Source organism: Muntiacus reevesi, chromosome 16 (genome assembly GCF_963930625.1).
Source record: "Muntiacus reevesi chromosome 16, mMunRee1.1, whole genome shotgun sequence".
Classification (NCBI taxonomy): domain Eukaryota; kingdom Metazoa; phylum Chordata; class Mammalia; order Artiodactyla; family Cervidae; genus Muntiacus; species Muntiacus reevesi.
Genome location: NC_089264.1, coordinates 15,972,921 through 15,996,398, shown reverse-complemented (window position 1 = coordinate 15,996,398; position 23,478 = coordinate 15,972,921). Strand labels below are relative to the sequence as shown.

Here is a 23,478-nt window from a genome sequence, read left to right as displayed (position 1 = left end):
TTTGCCAACAAAGGTCCATCTAGTCAAAGTTATGGTTTTCCAATAGTCATGTATGGATGTGAGAGTTGGACTATAAAGGAATCTAAGTGCTGAAGAGTTGATGCTTTTGAACTGTGGTGTTGGAGAAGACTCTTGAGAGTCCCTTGGACAGCAAGGAGATCCAACCAGTCCATCCTAAAGGAAATTAATCCTGAATGTTCATTGGAAGGACTGATGTTGAAGCTGAAACTCCAATACTTTGGCCACCTGATGCAAAGAACTGACTTCATTTGAAAAGACCGTGATGCTGGGAAAGATTGAGGGCAGGAGGAGAAGGGGACGACAGAGGATGAGATGGTTGGATGGCATCACCAACTCAATGGACATAAGCTTGAGTAAACTCCGGGAGTTAGTAATGGACAGGGAGGCCTGGTGTGCTGCAGTCCATGGGGTTGCAAAGAGTCATACATGACTGAGCTACTGAACTAAACTGAACTGATCTGGCAACCTCAGCTATGGAGCTACTTGGGGGATAACATAGTAGGAATTTGAGGGACTTCCCTGGTAGTCCAGTGTTTAAGACTCCCTGATTCCAATGCAGGGAGCCCGGGTTTGATCCCTGGTCAGAGAACTAGATCCTGCACGCTGCAACTAAAGACCCTGCTGCTGCTGCTGCTAAGTCGCTTCAGTCGTGTCCAACCCTGCATGCTGAAACAAAGATCAAAGATCCCATGTGCTGCAACTAAGACCCAGTGCAACCAAACCAAACATTTTTTTTTTTTTAACACAGTAGGAATTTGAGTTTCTAAAAGAAATATTAGTCCTTGCAGTAAAAGTCCCATCTCTGCCTCCTCTATGATCCCACTATCATTATTGTTGGTCACTGATGGCTCATCTCAGTGACCTCTTTTCCCTAAGCTTTACTTGACCCTCTTTTGGATATGTTCTTTCCTTATTTATGAACTCCTAAAATACTTGTAACTTTTTTTAAAAATAAAACTTAGCTCATGCTAGCTAGCTTAAGATATATGCCTCGTACTAAACTACCAAGACCCTTGAGGGCCAGAGGAAGGTATATGTAAGAGAGGGAAATGTGACAAACACTGACTTTGGAGGGTTTTATATATCCCAGCACATAACCTTTGCCAGGTCACTTAATCTCTCTGAGTTTCAGTTTCCACATCTGTAAGATGGAACCAACAATAGTTATCTTATATGGGAGTAATGGGAAGTGACTGAAAGAACGTATGGTCTTCTGTAAACAGTATTTCCCTTCCCCTACTCTCTTAACGGGCATTCCAGGTGGCACAGTGGTAAAGAATCACCTGCCAGGACATAAAATTAACACAGAGAAATCCCTTGCATTCCTATACACTAACAATGAGAAAACAGAAAGAGAAATTAAAGAAACAATACCATTCACCACTGCAACAAAAAGAATAAAATACTTAGGAGTATATCTACTTAAAGAAACAAAAGACCTATACATAGAAAACTATAAAACTCTGATGAAAGAAATCAAAGAGGACACAAATAGATGGAGAAATAGACCGTGTTCATGGATTGGAAGAATCAATATTGTGAAAATGACTATACTACCCAAAGCAATCTATAGATTCAATGCAATCCCTATCAAGCTACCAACGGTATTTTTCACAGAACTAGAAGAAAAAATTTCACAATTTGTATGGAAATACAAAAAACCTCAAATAGCCAAAGTAATCTTGAGAAAGAAGAATGGAACTGGAGGAATCAACCTGCCTGACTTCAGACTCTACTACAAAGCCACAGTCATCAAGACAGTATGGTACTGGCATAAAGACAGAAATATAGATCAATGGAACAGAATAGAAAGCCCAGAGATAAATCCACAAACCTATGGACACCTTATCTTCCACAAAGGAGGCAAGGATATACAATGAAAAAAAGACAACCTCTTTAACAAGTGGTGCTGGGAAAACTGGTCAACCACTTGTAAAAGAATGAAACTAGAACACTTTCTAACACCATATACAAAAATAAACTCAAAATGGATTAAAGATCTAAATGTAAGACCAGAAACTATAAAACTCCTAGAGGAGAACATAGGCAAAAACACTCTCCGACATAAGTCACAGCAGGATCCTCTATGACCCACCTCCCAGAATATTGGAAATAAAAGCAAAAATAAACAAATGGGACCTAATGAAACTTAAAAGCTTTTGCACAACAAAGAAAACTATAAGCAAGGTGAAAAGACAGCCCTCAGATTGGGAGAAAATAATAGCAAACAAAGCAACAAACAAAGGATTAATCTCAAAAATATACAAGCAACTCCTGAAGCTCAATTCCAGAAAAATAAATGACCCAATCAAAAAATGGGCCAAAGAACTAAACAGACATTTCTCCAAAGAAGACATACAGATGGCTAACAAACACATGAAAAGATGCTCAACATCATTCATTATCAGAGAAATGCAAATCAAAACCACAATGAGGTACCATTACACGCCAGTCAGGATGGCTGCTATCCAAAAGTCTACAAGCAATAAATGCTGGAGAGGGTGTGGAGAAAAGGGAACCCTCTTACACTGTTGGTGGGAATGCAAACTAGTACAGCCGCTATGGAGAACAGTGTGGAGATTTCTTAAAAAACTGGAAATAGAACTGCCATATGACCCAGCAATACCACTTCTGGGCATACACACTGAGGAAACCAGATCTGAAAGAGACACGTGTACCCCAATGTTCATTGCGGCATTGTTTATAATAACCAGGACATGGAAGCAACCTAGATGCCTATCAGCAGACGAATGGATAAGGAAGCTATGGTACATATACACAATGGAATATTACTCAGCCATTAAAAAGAATTCATTTAAATTAGTTATAATGAGATGGATGAAATTGGAGCCCATTATACAGAGTGAAGTAAACCAGAAAGATAAAGACCAATACAGTATACTAATGCATATATATGGAATTTAAAAAGATGGTAATGATAACCCTACATGCAAAACAGAAAAAGAGACACAGATGTACAAAACAGACTTTGGGACTCTGTGGGAGAAGGTGAGGGTGGGATGTTCTGAGATAACAGCACTGAAACAAGTATACTATCAAGGGTGAAACAGACCACCAACCCAGGTTGGATGCATGAGACAAGTGCTCGGGGCTGGTGCACTGGGAAGACCCAGAGGGATGGGATGGGGAGGGAGGTGGGAGGGGGGATCGGGATGGGCAACACATGTAAACCCATGGATGATTCATGTCAATATATGGCAAAAATCACTACAATATTGTAAAGTAATTAGCCTCCAACTAATAAAAATAAATGGAAAAAAAAAAAAAAAGAATCGCCTGCCGATGCAGGAGAGGCAAGAGAGGCACATTTGATAGTGGGTCGGGAGGATTCCCTGGAGAAGGAAATGGCACCCCACTCCAGTATTGTTCCCTGGAAAATTCAATGGACAGAGGAAGCTGGCAGGCTACAGTCCATGGGGTTGCAAAGAGTTGGACATGACTGAGCACACACACACGCACCTATCTTACTAATTCAAATGTGTAGTCTCATCCCTTATGTGCAGTAAGTATCTAATAAATATATTACAGATGTCCTGCAACGAAGACTTCTAACAAGACATCAGGGCCAAAATTAATATTCTTTTAATACTCTGCTGACAATCAAAAAGTCACAGATCTATATGTTCAATGTGCTCTCAATGAATGCTTATGAGGATATATTTGACTTTGGCTAGAAACTATGCCTTTCAAGGTCACTACCATTTCTCATTTGTAGACTCATGACTCTAGTTCAGATGAGCTAAAACTAACAGTAAAAGGAACAAACAACTTCACACAGTCTCTTGAAGATAAAATGAACTCTGTTCAATGAAAGATTTTTTTTTCTCACATCTCAACATGGGTGGATATTTTTAGCTCCTTTCTCCCTCCTGCCTATGACTCCAAATTTTAGAAAGAGTATATTCTATTTTCACTCTCCATACACTTTCAATACTGAGTCACTCCTAAAACCATGGCATTATTGCTTTGAAAAACCACAGATGAATAAAGTTACTAACTGACCTCCTAATTGTAAACCTGGTAAGAAAGTTCACATGGCTGAATTCTTCAATTTCTTGGCAAAGTTTTCTGGGTCTTCCACTGTCCGATGGGGCTTTCTTTTCCTTGTCCTCTTCTGTACTTCTTGACTAAGCCTCCCCCACACCCCTGCCTTCTTCTCCTCCCCTCTATACACAGTCCCTGAGCATCTCACTCATTTCCATAGTTTCAGCTACTGATTGTCTATCTCCTTTACACCCAGCAGTGGCTTTTCTCCAGGATGATGCCTATTGCCCACCACAGATTTCCTTTTTTTTTTCCCAATAATTTTATTTATTTGTGGACTCCCCAGGTGGTACTAGTGGTAAACAGCAGGTCTCCCAATGCAGGAGACATAAGAGACTCAGGTTCCATCTCTGAGTTGGAAAGACGCCCTGGAGGAGGAAGTGGCGACCCATTCTTTTCTGGAGAATCCCATGGTCTTCATTGCTGTGTGGGCTTTTCCCCGGGTGTGGCAAGCAGGGGAGACTCTCCAGTTGCAGTGTGAGGGCTTTTCATTGCAAGGGTTTCCATTGTTTCACAGCCTGGGCTCTAGTGTGAGGGTTTCAGTAGTTGGAGCACGTGGGTTCCGTAGTTGGAGCACATGGGTTCCGTAGTTGGAGCACATGGGTTCCGTAGTTGCAACTCCTGGGCTCTAGCACAGGCTCAGTAGCTGTGACACACAGCTGAGCTGCTCTGAGGCACGTAGGATCTTCTCAGATCAGGGATAGAACCCGTGTCTCCTGCATTGGCAGGCAGATTCTTCACCACTGAGCCACCAGAGAAGCCCCGCACATTTCCTCCTGGATGCACTCTTCTCATCTCAGACCCTGATACCCCCAGTAAGACTCCAACAGTTTTCCTCAGTGTACTCCCCATGCACTTCATTCAGAGTCCTGATGACTCAAAGTGAGATTTGCATTAATCCGATAAAGAGGCTTTCCCCCCGGCAGGTTTGGCCCCCACCAGCCTGGCAAATGAAACATGAGCTGGGCAGCCTTGTGCAGTGCACAACTTGGACACATGTCAACTGTGACCCTGGTGTTTACTGCAAGGAGTAACATATATTTCAGGAACTCAAAACCTCACTAGGCTTATTTACTTTTACAAGTAGGACCATAGCTCAGGTTGCCAGGAAAGAGATTGCAAAGAATCTGTGCCATAACTATTCTAAGCAAAATGCTAATTGGTGATATTTACTCAACACTAACAACTGAGGATGTATCGCCATTGATTTATTTTTAATTCCATGTTTTTTTTATAAAAACGATATTTGCTGAATGTGAATTACTGCGATAGATTCTGCCTGATCTAAGATCTTAAATAATTAATACTGAATACATTGATCACTTGAAAAAAATAAACCTGAAATGTAAAGGTTCACATTAGCTTAGCAAGGTAATGGAATCTTCATCAGTCATTGCTTAAACTAGGTTTAAATGTGGTCTAGTCAAAAGAAAGAGATAAGATGCCTCTTGAGTTATCTTTCTACCTACTATCTTACAACATTCTTCCATTTTAATCTCTACACAATTCACAATTTATATTTTGTTTAAAAATGTGATATCAATTGAAATATGACTGGAGAAACAGAGAGAGAAAATAAATATAGCTATTAAGAATTCTCACAGGATATCAAAATTATCAAAGAAATTCATAAAGACATATATGAGAAATTATATATGCATGTATAATAAACTTAAGAACATTTATAAAATTCATAAAGTTTGAAACACTTCAAGCTAAATTAGTTTTAATTCACTAAGAACAATATTTCTTTTTAAAAATTTTTAAAGTTTTTATATGATTTACAATATTATATTAGTTTCAGGTATACAGCATATCAATCTGATATGTTTATGGATTATTGTTATTGTTGTTTAGGCACTAAGTTATCTCTGACTCTTTGAGACCCCATGGACTGTAGCCCACAACGGTCCTCTGTCCATGGGATTTTCCAGGCAAGAATACTGGAGTGGGCTGCCATTTCCTTCTCCAGGGGATCTTCCTGACCCAGGGATCGAACCTGGGTCTCCTGCTTTGGCAGGCGGGTTCTTTATCACTGAGCCACCAGGGAAGCTCTACTCTACTTAAAATTACTACAAAATAATGGCAATAGAGAAATAAACATCTGTTGTTTAAGCCGCCCAGCAACTAAGCTGAGACACACACGTACTGGTGAGTTGAGCTCTCAGCGGGGACTCCACGTATCTCCTGAGTTCTCCCCATATGGCTTTTTGCTCTCTAGCCTGACCCAAAAATTCCAGCTGCCTTAACCTCCTCCAAGGTCAGAGACCACTCGGTTTAGGTGCTCCTTCCTGTGCTGCAGCTGAGAAATTCTCTCCAGGCAGTATGCTCAAGCAATCATAAGGTTCACCTTGTTTGTCTTCCTTTTCTGTGCTGCCTGTTGTCCACGCCTTAAAACTCTTATTTTACATATCTTTTCTAGTGATTTAGTTGTATAGGAGGAGGCTAAATCTGGACCCAGTCGTTTCATCATGAACAGGAGCAGAAGTCTTACAGTGTGTTGCAAACTAAGTCTACACTGTAGACTCCGTGCTCCAATATCTAGCAGGGAAAGCTGTCCCGCATTTTTTCATCTCAAAACATTCATGGTCATTAGGACTGATTCAAAACAGAAAAAGAGACACAGAAGTACAGAACAGACTTTTGAACTCTGTGGGAGAAGGTGAGGGTGGGATGTTTCAAAAGAACAGCATGTATATTATCTATGGTGAATCAGATCACTAGCCCAGGTGAGATGCATGAGACGAGTGCTCAGGCCTGGTGCACTGGGAGGACCCAGAGGAGTCGGGTGGAGAGGGAGGTGGGAGGGGGGATCGGGATGGGGAATACGTGTAACTCTATGGCTGATTCGTGTCAATGTATGACAAAACCCACTGAAATGTTGTGAAGTAATTGGCCTCCAACTAATAAAATAAAATTTAATAAAAAAAAAAAAATTCATGGTCACTGGGGCCCCTTTCTTTTTCAAATGAATTGTAGAACTAGCTTGCTAAATTCTCTTTAAAAGCTCTCTTGGGTCTTGGACTGGGACTGAATTAAATTTATATAGCAATATGAGATATAACTAATATCTGTACATTTTATATACCTTGCCCTTGTTTGGGGTAAGTTAATATTATAAAATACTATGAAGAATGGTATTTCTAAATAAAGCTTTTTGATATCTTTAGAAAGAATTAGATACACAAATGTGCACATAAATGTTTATTTCAGATAGAGAATCTATACAGGAAGTATACATCTAACAGTGATAATCATTTTTCATGAATTACTTAAGATTAAACTACTATCCTAAACCTCTACCTTTGGAGGCCATTATTCTACTGGATATATATCCGTCATAAGAAGTATCAAGGGTAACATATCTCCCTGGCTCTGTCTCAGTGTGAATGCTTATATAAGAAGGTATGTATGAAGGTGTCTGTGTTAGTCACTCAGTCAAGCTTGACTCTGAGACCCCACGGATTGTAGCCCACCAGGCTCCTCTGTCCATGGAATTCTCTAGGCAAGAATACTGGAGTGGGTTGCCATTCCCTTCTCCAGGGGATCTTCCTGACCCAGGGATTGAACCTGGGTCTCCTGCATTGCAGAAAGATTCTTTTTTTCCCCTTAATAATAAATTATCAATAAATTAAAATCAATAATTTTATTAATTATTAATAATTTATTAATAAATAAATTAAATCATTTATTAAATTAAAGTTGATAATTTATTAATAATAAATTATTAATAAATTAAAATTAATTTATTTATTTTAATTGGAGGCTATTACAATATTATGGTAGTTTTTGCCAGACATCACATGAATCAGCCACAGGTGCACATGTGTCCCCCATCCTGAACCCCCTCCCACCTCCCTCCCCACCCCAAGCCTCTGGGTTGCCCCAGAGCACTGGCTTTAAGTGCCCTGCTTCATGCACTGAACTTGCACTGGTCATCCATTTTACATATGGTAATATATGTGCTTCAATGCTACTCTCTCAAATCATCCCACCCTCACCTTCTCCCACATAGTCCAAAAGTCTGTTCTTTACATCTGTGTCTCTTTGACTGTCTTGCACATTGTGTCATCATTACCATCTTTCTAAATTCCATATATATGCGTTAATATACTGTACTGATGTTTCTCTTTCTGACTTCACTCACTATAATAGGTCCCAGTTTCATCCACCTCCTTAGATCTGACTGAAATGCATTCATTTTTATGGTTGAGTAATATTCCATTGTGTATATGTACCACAACCTCCTTATCCATTCATCTGTCCATGGACATGTAGGTTGCTTCCATGTCCTAGCTATTGTAAAACAGTGCTACAACGAACATTGGGTTACACGTGCCTCTTTCAATTCTGATTTCCTCAGTGTGTATGCCCAGCAGTGGGATTGCTGGGTTGAATGGCCATTCTATTTACAGTTTTTTAAGGAATCTCCACACTGGTCTAGTGGCTGTACTAGTTGGCATTCTCACCAATTGTGTAAGATGGTTCCCGTTTCTCCACACATTCTCCAGCATTTATTGTTTGTAGACTTTTTGATGGCAGTGCAGGCAGATTCTTTACTGTTTGAGCCACCAGAGAAGCCCATGAAGGTGTTTAAATTTAATAATCATACTCATGAAAGTAGATTTATTAGATTTAATAATAACATTTATGGGCGCCTACTCCAGTATTCTTGCCTGGAGAATCCCACAGACAAAGCAGCCTGGTGGGCTATAGTTCATGGGGTCGCAGAGAGTCGGACACGACTGAGCGACTAACACACACACACACACTCTGTTTTAAGTGCTTCATTAAATCGTGTATTAAGTCAAACCAATCACCCTTGTATTACATTGGAAAACTTGAGGAAAAAAATAACTTGGCCAAAGTCATGCAGCTGGTAAGTGGTAGACCAAGGTGTAAACCCAGGTGTCTTCCCATGGAGCCCATCCCCCTAACCTATTCAATGTATTCCATGTGCGGCTTTTAAAATGGACTGTTAAAGCTGATATTTCAGTTCTTTTAGTCATGTCATCAAGTGAATATAAAATTAGTTTTAAATCTAAATTGTTAAATAAATACATTTATTCAACAAAACTTTATTGTACATTTTCTGTATATCAATATTGTATTAAAAATTGAGATGCAAAAATGAGTCAGTTTGGAGAATGATAGCAGTTTCTACATATGCAAATCCGTGTTGGATTAATTATTCATGAAAGATTATGTGTTATTCACCTTTATGCAGGTAGAATTAAAAGAAATATGTTCAGTAGAAAACAAAACACAAAGTTGGCAGTAAATTTCCTTCAACTAATTTAAGTAGGAAAGAATCCAAAGGTAACATTAAACTTTGAGGTAATGTTACCTCAATTCAATACACAAATGACCATGCAAAAATAAAGAAATATGGTTATAATAAAATAAATAAGCTGTTGTATTGTGTGCACTCTTAATGGTATAAGCTATTTGGAGTACAATGGGTCCTTTCATGTCATGTTAACCATTTACTTAATAAAATACCTCAAAAGTCTTAATCTTAAGACTTTTATAATCATTCTCTTTATCACACAATCACCACATAACGTGTAGATAACGGGGCATGATAATACTTTGTCAGGTCTAACATGGTTTATTCAGAATGGGATATGTTACTAATTTGACAGTTGTATAGTGAGGAAAAGACTCTCTGTACACAGTAAAAGACTTTCTGTACACATGTACACACACATGCACACACATGTACACACATGTACACACACATGCACACACATGCATACATACATGCAGGCACAGACACATGTGTTTCAGATTTCTTGGGGAATGTATACGTCCTCCCCCTGCCCCCAAGTCAGACTATATGGGTCTGCCTAAGGCTGGACTAAAACACAAACATGAAATATAGGAATTGCTAAAGTGTTAGGTTAGAAGGAGCTTAATGTATAATTAAAAACATATGAGCAAAAAGTTAAATACTGTCCCCAAAGATAGCATTTTTTTTTTCAGGAATAATTCCTTACAAGGCACATGCAACTTTATTTTTGTAAAGTTTAGTAAAATGTTGTCAAATGGCAGACAATGTCAAAGCAAAAAAAAAAAAAAACAAAAAACAAGAAGTAAAAAAGAGTTTGGGGGCAAAAGGCAAAGTGACATCTTCCATTTCTTTTCAAGTGCATCTGAACCAGTACAAACGGAAGGCACACGCCTCCATGTGCAGTTGTCTAACGGTATTTGCTTGTGGTTTTTCTCTTGCATTTTTTTCTCAGTGAGTAATACAGAATTACACCATGCACGCAGCTTTAGTCTTCCAAATTCCTAAGGGAATTGTATCTCCTTTATGTTCACATGCAACTCCAAAGGGGAGTTATAAGAAGGACTTTATAATTCTACAAACTTTATGAAAAGAAACACCCTTGTCATAGAAGGGGTACCTTTCATTAATATAATTATATATTTCATTAATATAATGATTCCACTGTTTCATTATCCTCTACTGATTATGCTGATGGAGTTATTCAGGGTGAAGAGAAGGCCAATATATTTTATAAAGTGTGCAAGATAGAATCCTGAGAAGGTTTTTGTTTTTAGAGAAACAACTAGTTCCTACAATTTGTATTAATTGTTATTAATGGGAGAATATTATTGCTTAATATTGCAGCCACCATGAACTACTTTCTATAGTTGTCCTGATTGTTGAAAATTAAATCCAGGCTTTGAACCCTACAAATAAATGGCTATAAAATATAATTACACATCATAAGTATAGCCCTGGGCTAGTGTTATTTATTTTCACCAAAAATTAAATATCAACAAGAATAAATGACTATAATGAAAGGAAAAAAAGGCATCCAAACCCTCCCAACCACGTGGATGTTAGATATTAACAATAATAAATGTTCAGAAAGATCTCAGAGCTTAGAAACCTCAGACCAGTTTTACATGGTACAATTGATAACAGATGGTATTACTGCCTGGTGCATTTAGAATTATGAAAAGCGATAGTTTTCTCTCCTTTTCAGCTTCCTTTTCCTTAAGCTCTTATATATACCATTTGTGACTCAATAAGATTTGTTGAACTTCTACTACATACAAGGAACTGAGTTAGATGTTATAGAGGACACTAAAGACTGAAGAAAGCATAGATTCCACTCTTGAGAATCATAAAAGCTAGCAATAAAGAAAGAAAAGATGTTTATAAATGACTATGATAAAATAGAAAGAGGAAAAGGAAGGGAGGGAATTAACGTATACTGAGTGCCTGGCATGTAGTAGACACTGTGTTAAAAGTTGATGTTTGGCAGAAACCAACGAAATTCTGTAAAGCAGTTATCCTTCAATTAAAAAATAAATACATTAAAAAAGCAAGAAGTTATATACGTGTTATCTTATTTTAACTCTCACACCCTCCATTGAGATAAGATTTCATCATCTCTGCTTTACAGATGGGGGAAATGAGACTCTCTCCCAAGATCACAGAGCTTGTAAGTGGTAGAGCTGGGATTTGACTTACGATCTGTCTGGATTCACTGTCTATAGTCTCTCTGTTTTAAATGTAAAGTCATATAAAAAGCTGTACAGGATAAAATGCTGTGTGGAATCAGCAAAAGGGAGAAATTATAATCAGTTCGGGGAAGTAACAACATCTTGATGGAAGAAGGAACATGTAAGTATGAAGGGTTATCCTATTTGGATGTGCAGAAACAGTATATCTAGGCACTGAAAGGGAAGCACTTCTGGAGAAAATCCTGGTTAAGAAAAGACTTAAGAAAAGACTTGAAGAGAAAAGAATGAATGGTTTGATTCAGTTTGGATGAAGCATCGTGCCCAGGAAGAAAGTTAATTAAAAATCAGTGGGATAGGGGCTTCCCTGGTGGCTCAGTGGTAAAGAATCCACCTGCCAACGCAGGAGACACAGGTTTAATCCCTGATCTGGGAAGATCCCACATGCTATGGAGCAACTAAGCCTGTGCACAACTGCTGAGCCTGTATTCTAGAGCCCAGAAGTCACAACTACCAAGCCCATGCACCCCAGAGCCCGTGCTCCACAAGAAGAGCCGCTGCAGTGAAAAGCCCGTACACTGCAGCTAGAGAGGGGTCCCCGCTCAGCGCAACTCGAGAAGAGCAACGAAGACCCAGCACAGCCAACATAAATAAATAAATAAAATTATTTTTTTTAAAAAATTAGTAGGATACACTGCTGGAAAAACAGGTCAAGTCAAAGAAATTGAATACCAGGCAAGGAACTAGATTTTACCACATTCTAAATGGTAATCATATTGAGATTCAAAGTTTGTGAGTCAGAAGAATGACATAATGAGAACCATGATAGAAAAACTTTGTCTGGAAAACATATATAAGTTGATACTGGTTGATGCTACACTTAATTCCCACTTGATATCTCCACTACAGGGATAGGAAAACCTAAATGTCTACTTTTTGGACTCAGCTCATTTGCAGCAGTGACAGCCCAGGCAACAGGCATGTCTGCACAGTGTGCAGAATGGCAAGAGGGATTCAGGGTCAAGAGAAATAGAAATGGAGAGTCCTGTCAAGCAGGCAGTGAGCTAGAGGCATCGGCCTGTTCAGTCAGCCATTAGCAAGGCTGCAGAGAGGATACTCCCCATGACTCTTAACACCCAGGGTATGTGGGGGCTAAGTCGCTTCCATCATGTCTGACTCTTCGTAACTCTATGGACTGTAGCCCACCAGGCTCCCTGTCCATGGGATTCTCCAGGCAAGAATATTGGAGTGGGTTGCCATTTCCAACCCAGGGTTCAAACCCAGATCTCCTTCCTCTTCTGCACTGCAGGTGGATTCTTTACCACTGAGCCACCAGGGCAGCCCAGCAGTGGAGAGGAAAGGAAAAGGAGGACCTTGGATGAAGATGGTAATGGAAAAACAGTGTAGACACGTGCAACTGGGAAAGGACTCAAGTCATCAGAATGGGGTGCCTGGATCTGGGCAGAATTCCATTATTAGGACTAGGGCATGGCACGAAGACCACACTTAGAGCAACGGCATTGATGTTGGTTCACCTGTATGTGTAGGGAAAAGGCTTTTTTAAATGCCTCATGTCAAAGTCCCAACAGAACCTGGGGATTGACCAGGTGTGTAAGCACAGAGTAGGATGGTGGGTCTGCAGAACTGACAGCACTTTGACACTCTGCTGCTGCTGCTAAGTCGCTTCAGTCATGTCTGACTCTTAGCGACCCCATGGACTGCAGCCCACCAGGCTCCTCCACCCATGGGATTTTCCAGGCAAGAGTACTGGAGTGGGGTGCCATTGCCTTCTCCGTTTGACACTCTACTTGACTACTATTATTAAAAGAACTATCAAAAGAACAGAGACTGAGTCTGTCTTGTTCACTACAACTTCACATCCTTATACCTAATAGAGGCAAAATAGACATGAGTTATTGAACTGAATTATGTTAATATGGATTAATAAAAAACATCAGGGTGACTTTCATTTCAACAGATTAACTTTGCACCACCCCTGAATAACTCCCATCATGTCTAGTTTGAAATACAAATGTTCATCTGTCTGTTTTCTCATTTCTTCCCCTTCTTTCTTCCTTCACTTTCTGTTGTCACATTTTTTTTTCTTTTTCTACCCAATTGTTTTTTTCAAGTCTCTGTGATTATTTACGCTAACTCATCCCCTTTCCTCTCCAAGAATTTGATTTCCTCTGATTCAGTGGATTTACAGCAATATCCTCTCTATCCATTCCTCTTTTCCCATCATAACCACAGCTGATAGAACTGCCTTTTTTTTTTTCTTTCTAATATCCTTTCACCATCTCATTTCCCTTGTCAAGAACCATTTTCTCACCCATTTAGGTAAATGCATAGATTCACCTCTCTTCCCTCAGGCCTATTTTCATATTCAATTTCATACTGTCACTGTAACAGAGTTCACTGCTATTTAGCTTTCTAGTCTTTTAATAATCTTTTAACAATCTAAGTCCATCCGAGCCGTTTTCAATTTTAGGAAGATGATCAGAACTCCTTGATGATAAGATATTTTCCCTTTTTACCACTGGTCTGCAAAATAAAACTCTATTAACCTGGAAGTCCTCACTCAGTAAGTGTGATATCAAAGAAAGAGTACTGAGTTTCTCTAAGAGTCTTACATCATACAGCAATGTGAATAAGATGATGTGGCAGTGTTCAATCTCTGCAAGAAAACACTAATTGACATAAACATTTGCATATGAGTAACAAGCAGTTAATAATCATCTAGTACTAAGTGAAAACTTCATTAATAATTCTCTAATTTAAAATCTGAAATTGGAAGTTTCTTTTGAAAAAATACTATAATGATGTAGGAATAAGAAGTAGGTCAGACCTTTCCTTGGGGACATAGCAACAAAACTCTTTGCATACGGTGTAGAAAGACAATGCGGGGTATCTCTTGGCTTCTTAAAGTGCCATGATACACTTTCAACTTTCAGCTACCATGATCCATCCATAGATGTTCCTGGCTCTGACTATTCTTGGCTCCCTGTGCTGGTTTATCATTCTTCATCTGCTCATTCACTATGGCTGTGCATTCAAAATTTGTTATGACCATGTTCTTTTTCCCCCATGTTCTTCTTTTATAGTTATCCACTTTAATGTCTCATTATGCTTTTCATGCTGTCTTTCTGTCCAGTTTTCTAAGTCCTTATAGCCCTATCTGAGTTTTCCACTCTGTTTCGTCTATAGGACACTTGCACTTGAAAGTTGTAGCAGATGTAGCTGCCTCTCTCCAAGACTGTGCTAGAATAAAGGTCCCATATGTTCTTATGGCTTCCCGCATTCCTTGAACACCTGGAGTGTGTTATACCTTCTAGGGTAGGCCAGAAATGCCAGGTAGTTAACACCCAGGTACAACTCTCACCAATGAAGAATGGGAAATTAGTGATTAAATGCATCAGTTTTCCTACCTTGCAGTACGGCAATTCTAAGGCAAGCTCTGCACTGTTTCTCATAGGCTCTCATAGGTTCTGTGTGTATAAGTTCTCATAGGTTCACAGACACAGATACATATATAGATAAGGATACATACAGAATGTGTGTATGTGCTCAGTCACGTCCAACTCTTTGCGATCCCAAGGACTGTAGCCCACTAGGCTCTTCTGTCCATGGAATTTTTCAGGCACGATTACTGGGGTGGGTTGCCAGTTTCTACTCCAGGGGGATCTTCCCGACTCAGGGATTAAACCTGCATCTCTAGCATCTCCTGCATTGGCAGGCAAATTCTTTACCACTGCACCACCTGGGAAGCCCGGTTTATATACAGAATAAGAAGGGATCAAATATATATATCTCTTAGATCTAGATCCAGGATAATATTACTTTCAGGACTGTTGTAAGCATTAAATAAAATAAAGCATGCAAAGCAACTTTTACTTTGTTTTCATCTCATTATAATGTAGCAGTTTCAAATTTAGGGAAGAAACTATGACTTTCTTTCATGGGTTTTTTCCCTCCAGTAATTAGCTTGAGATTTAGAACATAAGAGTGAAAATTAAGAACAAAATAATGCTATTTGCAGCAACATAGATGGACCCAGAGGTTGTAATACTGAGTGAAGTAAGACAGACATAGAAAGACAAACATCGTATAATGTCACTTACATGTGGGATCTAAAAAAGAAGGGTAAAAATGAACTTATTTACAAAACAGGAGTCACAGACATAGAAAACAAACTTATATTTACCAAGGGGTAAAGGAAGGAGGGATAAACTGGGAGGCTGGAACTGAGATATACATTATGTTGTTCAGCCACTCAGTCATGTCCAACTCTGCAACCCCAGAAGGACTGTAGTCTGCCAGGCTTCCCTGTCCTTCACCATCTCCCAGAGTTTGCTCAAACCCATGTCCATTGAGTTGATGATGCCATTCAACCGTCTCATCCTCTGTTGCCCCCTTCTCCTGCTCTCAATCTTTCCCAACATCACGGTCTTTTCCAATGAGTCAGCTCTTCGCATCAAGTGGCCAAAGTATTGGAGCTTAAGCATCAGTCCTTTCAATAAATATTCAGGGTTGATTTCCTTTAGGATTGACTGGTTTGATCTTAGATCAATGGCATACTACTGTACTACATACTACTATCTATAAAACATATAATTAATAAGGATCTATCATATAGCACTGGGAACTCTGCTCAGTACCCTGTAATGGTATATGTGGGAAAATAATCTAAAAGAGTGGATATGTGTATATGTACAACTGATTCACTTTGTTGTACACCTGAAACTAACACGATATTGTAAATCAACTATACTCCAATAAATGTTTTTTAAGCGAAAATTATAAACAATGAGAGTATTCATTATTGTGAATAATGAGTGAATATAAATTAATTACTTCTCAAGCCATTTCTCATGAGTAGTGTGAAAAGGAATATTCTACTGGGGGGGTTGCTTGTTTTGTTAGATATCCTTATATTCAGAGCTCATAAAATATAAATATATTATCATGGTCTAGTAGGAGAATCAGTACATAATAGACAGTTTGTGGCATTGGCTACACTTATTTAGGAAAAATCTAGGACAGAAATAGTATTCAGCATATCGAGGGGAAAGAGACGAAAAGGGGACTCAATAAATAACTATTTTATTTACAGGTATTTTGGTGTTAGAGGTAAAACATTAATAATGGCATTTCCTTCTCTCTGATTTCCTACTGACTATAATAATTGCTAATATTGAGGTGTTTTTATTGACTGTTCATTTCTGACAACTCTTTTCTGTGCGTTTCATCTTTATACACATTCCTCCCCTTCCTAATATTTCTTCATTTTCTTCACTATGATTTAGGGCTCAAAAGATTGTCTGTTGACTGCCTTCACAATGATTAGTCATGTCTTCAGCAGTTAGTTTATACTGAAAATATAGGGAGGGGAGGGAGTTAATATATATTTAATTATGGCTGATTTGCACAGCTGTATGGCAGAAACCAATACAACATTAAAGTAATTTTTCCCCAATTAAAAATAAGTTTTTAGAAAAGACTGAAAAAAGGAAATGTAGAATAAATTAAATATCTATCTATAATAAATCAAAATTAGTTGATAGGATGGCAATCTAAATAATCAGTCTGTGGGGATTGACGACAAGGTATTAGTAATGATGACTCAGTACCTAATGCCAATGAGTTCCTAACGAACATCTACTACTAAGTCATTTTATCTTCCATTAAAGCCCTGTGGCACTGTCTCAGATCTATTAAAGAGTCTTGCTTTGTATGAAAGTACGTTGTTAAACTTGCCGTCTGGCCCAACAGCTGATATGACTCACGCGATCCTGAAGAGGCCCCAGAGATTTACTCCTGGGAAATATCTGGTCTACTGTGTGCTGTCATGATTACTGGTTCATAGCTTTTTTACATGCTTTGAAAAGAACTGCAAATCCTCTAGGCTGGAAAAATCCTAAATTGAAATTAGTTTGTGAGAAGAAAAAGTGTTCACTTACCTGAGGACCGGGCTGACCCTGAAATTGAAAAGGAGAAAGAAAGGAAAACAGTTACAAAATTGCTTCCTAAGTGAGTATTTTCAGTATCAAAACTTAAACTAGTTCTGAACATGTTTTCAAAATATTTCTGAAAATAATAATACCTAACTACAGACAATTTCACTTTGTGTTTTATTAAAGTTATTTCTTAATATTTTTACTCAATGCCATTTATCTAAAATCTTGATGTTATGGTCTGTTATATGTAACTCCACAATGACTCAAGAGTTTTACTATGCTCTGGAATTAAAATGGAGAAAGAAAAGGCAAAGGGTGAAATACATCTCACGTGATAATAATGAATGGGTTACATAAAGGGAGGATCTTTGAGCACATTATTATTATGAGCTACATATTCAGAGATGGCACAGAGAAAAGAAAAAAGAGGCAGTTGTTTAATTTTAGAATTCACCAACTCTTTACATTTCTCATTGTTTCAATAATATTTTAAGTCTGTTAAAAAATAAACATCTATCTTTTACTCTGGAAAATCCAACCTAAGGGCATTTTAAAAGAATATGAGAGGTCTTTGGCTCAATTAAAGTGCATCATAACTCCTCATACAAATAAGATTATGTAACCTTTGGTCAATCAGATTTATTTTTAATGTCATTTTCTTGTTGTTTAAACTAATAAAAATTTCAAAACAGCATAACTACATGTGCTTCTTACTAAAGGATAATCACCTGTGAATAAAAGTATTGATTACACACCACCTTCTTCAAATCTCCAATTGGATTTTGCATAGATGAGATGAAAGAAAAAGTTCACACTGAATTAGGGAATCTTAAAAAGTAAATAATCTATAATCTCATTATATCACCTATATGCCATGGAGTATTACACAAAAAAGCAAGAAGCTAATAGAACTCCCAGAGAAGACTTTCTTTCTCTTTCAGCTTCTCTTCAGACTTGGAATTTCTCTAGGTACATGTTCTCTAACTGACTGGTGATAAAACAGATCCAAGAGCTTTGTCTAGATTTTATCTAATCAAACCAGGAAGGGCAGTTATACCAGCTACTGTGGATGTAACTCACCCCACCCCTGACTCTTCAGTGATGCAGACAGATAAGAGAATACCATTCACTCATTCCTTATAGTTCCAGGCCAATTTGGATGTGTTATTCCATTTATTATAACTGTCCTGAATTTTATAAATGAAAAAACAGAGTCACAGAAAAGTGAAGTCGCTCAGTCGCGTCTGACTCTTTGTGACCCCATGAACTGTAGCCCACCAGGCTCCTCCATCCATGGAATTTTCTAGGCAAGAGTACTGGAGTGGGTTGCCATTCCCTTCTCCAGGGGATCTTCCTGACCCAGGGATTGAACCTGAGTCTCCCACATTGCAGGCAGATGCTTTACCGTCTGAGCCACCAGGAGATCACTGAGACTCATAGAAATAAGCCAAAAATCACACAGCCTATAGGCAAAAAGGGCAAATTTTAAATCCAAACTGATTCCAAAGCTCAAACATTTTGCCTTTCACTCTGGAAGTTTAAACTCTAAGCTGTATGCAGACTTAACTGAGATCAGCAAGGTCCCAGAGCACTCTTAACTTGAGTGGACACTAAACCTCCCAGGTACTCCCAGGCTGCAACAGCTCGAATCTCTGCTTCCAGATGAAGACCTAGAGCCAGAGGGCACCCAGCCTTTGAACTGATACCTGTACAGAAACCAGGTCAGCGAAGGTTCTTGAGGGTAGCAAACAGCTCTAACATCAGCTCTAAACATGGAGAACCTGTAAGTACAGGGCCGTTCATCTACATGTAAATGTGGATCTTTCAGATTCGCACAATGGATGAAATTACAGTGCATGCTCACTGGCTCTTGCATTACCACTCCTCCTCTGGATGCTTTACGCTTTCAACCTTTCTGAACTTTTAAGCTAATGCACACTCTGAAACGTGACCATGAACCTTTTATAGAACCCCAGAATAAATTACCTCTCTTATGTGTTTTTTTTTGGTAAAGACTAAAATGTAGACATCTCTAAAATCAGAAAGAATTTCTTCAAAGGAATATATTTTAGCATCATTGCTGAGATTTTTTTATTCCTATGGTTGTTTTACAAATTACAGGCTTTTCTAATCTATCTTTAAAAACTAGCATTTCTGCCATTACATTTAACAAATGACTTTTAGCAGTGTTTGTAGAAACTGCACAAATATACATTGCATTATGAAGTTTTTATCAGTGATAATGAGAACAAATAGTAAATGATGGTAAAGATAAGAAGTGGACTTTTATATAGGCGCTGGAACATATACAGCACCAGGGAACTCAGATTACCCTAACGTCAGATATGAATGTGAGGTGTGTGTGCATGTATATGTGTATGTGCAGGGTGGGGAATGTGAAAAAGAGAGATGGAAGTGCGTTGACAGAGAGGATTCCCAGAAAAACCATGCAAACTAAACGGCAAATTTGGCAACCTCCTTAAAACATGGCTTACACGATGTACGTCTTACAAATCATACAAAAGATTCCAGGACCGCCTACACCAAGTCTCCTTAACTCAATGTGATGTCACAAGCTATCCACTTGGAGACACCTAGAATGCCAGGTGGTATCTGGCAGTCAGGGTAGTAAAGCCATCTGGCTAAGTGAGCGAAGTGATGGAGGAGAGGCTCCCACCCCATGGAGAGCAGAGCATAGAGAATAGACAAGAGCCCAAGAAGAGCATCTCAGAAATGCCTTGGGGACCCAAGACACCATGTGACGAAGACTCCATCACAGACAAATCATCCAAAGACGTATCTCAGAATTTCCTTGTTGCCCCTGAATAATTCACTGAGTAGGACAAGTATTTTTATATACTAGCGCATCATTTCAAGTCTATTCTAACTTGTAGGTAGTGGATACTATTAGCAATCCAAAGTAAAAGGGAATTTCTTTTAGTTTTCTAAAATGCACTCTGAGGAGGTAAAAATTATGATGAAGGCTAGCAAATAAAACTTTTAAGTTGAATTTTTTTAAATGGCTGAAAAGGACCTTTTCCTCCCCCAAGCGAATCATCAAAATGTTTCTATAAATAAAAACCCAAAGAGTACAATCTAGCATAATCAAGAGCCATGCCAAGAGAAGTAGTTAAGTCACAGAAATACTGAAGCTTAGGCCAGACATGTAACGAAGGAGAATGGAGTTGTTGATTTACTGTAGTCAACAGCTCTGTACAATGCCCTCAAGGCAGCTAAGGCACCAGCGTGAAGAAAAAGAAACAGCAGGAAAAGCTGACTTGAAAACGTGGTAATCAGAACAGCATGGTGGAAAACAATCAGCCAGTAGCTGATGCTTGACAGAGAAGTGTTCAAAGCAAGTTCAAAGTCTCGTGAGGCAGGTAAACCAAGATGGAACATGATAAATGAGAAGACGTATCACTGGAGTATGTATTGTTACTTTAGGCAAATTAAAGAGCAGTATTAACCAGTTTTTGCCAGGCTGTTATCACAACTATGGTTGCCAGAAAGTACTAACACTCTTTTCTAAATCAACCAAGTCATTTAGATTTTTGACTGAGGCAATTAGTTTCACCACATGATACTTTTTTATGGCTGGCAATTCCGTGTCATTCTTTTTCAGCTGGGACAAATGCCATTTTTCCATTAGCTGCTGCTGCTGCTGCTAAGTCACTTAAGTCATGTCCGACTCTGTGCGACCCCAAAGACGGCAGCCCACCAGGCTCCCCCGTCCCTGGCAAGAACACTGGAGTGGGTCGCCACTTCCTTCTCCAATGCATTCATGCATGCTAAGTCGCTTCAGTCATGTCTGACTCTGTGCAACCCCATGGACAGCAGCCCTCCAGGCTCCACTGTCCACAGGATTCTCCAGGCAAGAATACTGGAGTAGGTTGCCATTTCCTTCTCCTTTCCATTAGCACAGGCACAAAAAGGTACACAAAATTTGTACTTTTTAACTTAGAATCTCAGCATTAAGAAACCTAGCTTGACTATCAGTGTTAGTGTACTCAAATTGTTTATTTCATTGTCTTGAACTGAAAAAAAAAAAAAAAAACTTTAAAATAATCATTTCTAGGCTTTTGCACTTTCAAACCTTTACAGTCTAAAAAGATCATTTGAAGATGATCATCATAACTTCATTACCTCTTTCAAATCCACATATTCAGATGTCAAGTTTATTTTTCTTTTCAGGAGAAAAGAACACAGGAAGCAAGCATGCAGGTGAAGCTTCAGATTGTTTCAGTTGGCAACAGGATTATTCTGCCGGCAGCCGTTCTGAGGACCAATTGGAATCCTATCAGAGGAACCATCAGGCTTGCCAGGTGGCCCTAGTGGTTAAGAACGTGCCTGCCAATGCAGGCAGACTTTAGAGATGCGAATTCAATATCTGGTTGGGAAGATCCCCTGGAGCTGGGCACGGCAACCCACGCCCGTATTCTTGCCTGGAGTATACCATGGACAGAGGGGCCTGGCGGGCTGCAGTCCACAGGGTCGCATAGAGTCGGACGCGACTGAGTGACTGCACGCACACGCGTGCACTCATGTAGGACCATCTCAGTGGGATCCCTTAACCTTTCCTGAGTCGCAGTTTGACCTAAAGTCTGTACCGGTAAACAGAACATGTGTACTCTACATTTGCAGCCCCAGGAAGCAGGAATCTTGCTCACCCTGTGAGTTTCTTCACATTTAATCCCTGACACCCCAGTGCCCAAGTTACAAGGTGCTTTGAAAACAATCACTGAATTGCTGAAAGGTGAGAATATTCTGACTGGTCCTCAAATTGGTTACAGTATTTTTAGAGAACCATTAGGAAGTCGACCATCCTTACATTTCAGAGTTGTATTTTCAAAATATAACTTCTTAATCTCTTGGCTTCTGCTCATGCAAATAAACATATCTATGTTGAAGAGGAAGTCTCCTCCCTCACTGGAATCTTCAGATGCCAGAGATGGAGCTAAGGCAGAAGCCTGCAAGGCTGTCAAGGGAAGTTTAGACATCTACCTATGTGCCTTAGGACAAAAAGCATGATATTGATATCTTGAAGAAAAATCACTCCCTAGTTTGATTAAGCCTCTCCATCTAATTAATGTAAGAATATTATATCAAATGACTTTGCAAATTATAAAATGCTATACCATCGTAGCATGGCAATTCAAAGTAGGCTATAAAACCAGCACCAACAATTTACTGGACTAATTCAAATTTAGATAAAAAGTGCCTATTAATTTTAAAAACAAATTAACATGGGAATGATGAACTACAGAGAAAAACGATTGAAGAAATAAAGCAATACAGATTATGTGCATTCAGAAATGGCTTTGCAAAGACTGCCTAATTTCTCAGTGTCTGTAAGCTACTCACAAGGACTCTTACATGCTTGGCTGAAACAAACATTATTCATAATTTATACTGCCTGTTGTGTTACCCTGCAGGATAGATATTAATAATTCTTACCTTAGTCACAGTCACATAGTATTACTTAGATAAGAGTATTTCAATTTAAGCTTTTCTTTTGAAAAATACTTAATCCTCCATGGTTTTAATTCCGGGAAGGAAAAGTCATATTCTATGCAAGAGGAAAATAAATGGCTATAGTCTCAAGGCTGGTGGATATGTCTTTCTTGTTCATTTGAAAGAGGAAAGAGAGAAAGTGAGAGTGAACATGGAAATGGTTTTATTGGGTTCAATGTAAAGGAAACAAAAATTCACTTACAACTTGCAAGATTTCTTCCATGATGTTAACCTTTTATAAATAAATAGCATGATTTATTTAAAGATTTACTCATACTTAAGCAGATTAAGTCCTTCCCACAATAATTTTTAAACATTATTATTTTTCTAACACCATGCTATGTTTATCTTATAAATAAATGGTCATAGTGGGAACATAAGTAAAGAATTTTATCAGGTGCATTTTTTGTCATTAAAAGTTTCACATACAGAGCATAAGAAAGAT

At 38.7% G+C, this 23,478-nt stretch overlaps 1 protein-coding gene across 1 annotated transcript in view; it reads right to left on the bottom strand.

The window, feature by feature from the left end:
* The window catches only part of COL25A1 (collagen type XXV alpha 1 chain), a 502,107-nt gene that overhangs the window by 195,066 nt on the left and 283,563 nt on the right, over positions 1–23,478 (bottom strand). The window contains exon 5 of the mRNA XM_065907544.1: positions 17,526–17,543. Within this exon, the coding sequence (XP_065763616.1) occupies positions 17,526–17,543 (18 nt within the window). The remainder of the gene's footprint in view (positions 1–17,525; positions 17,544–23,478) is intronic.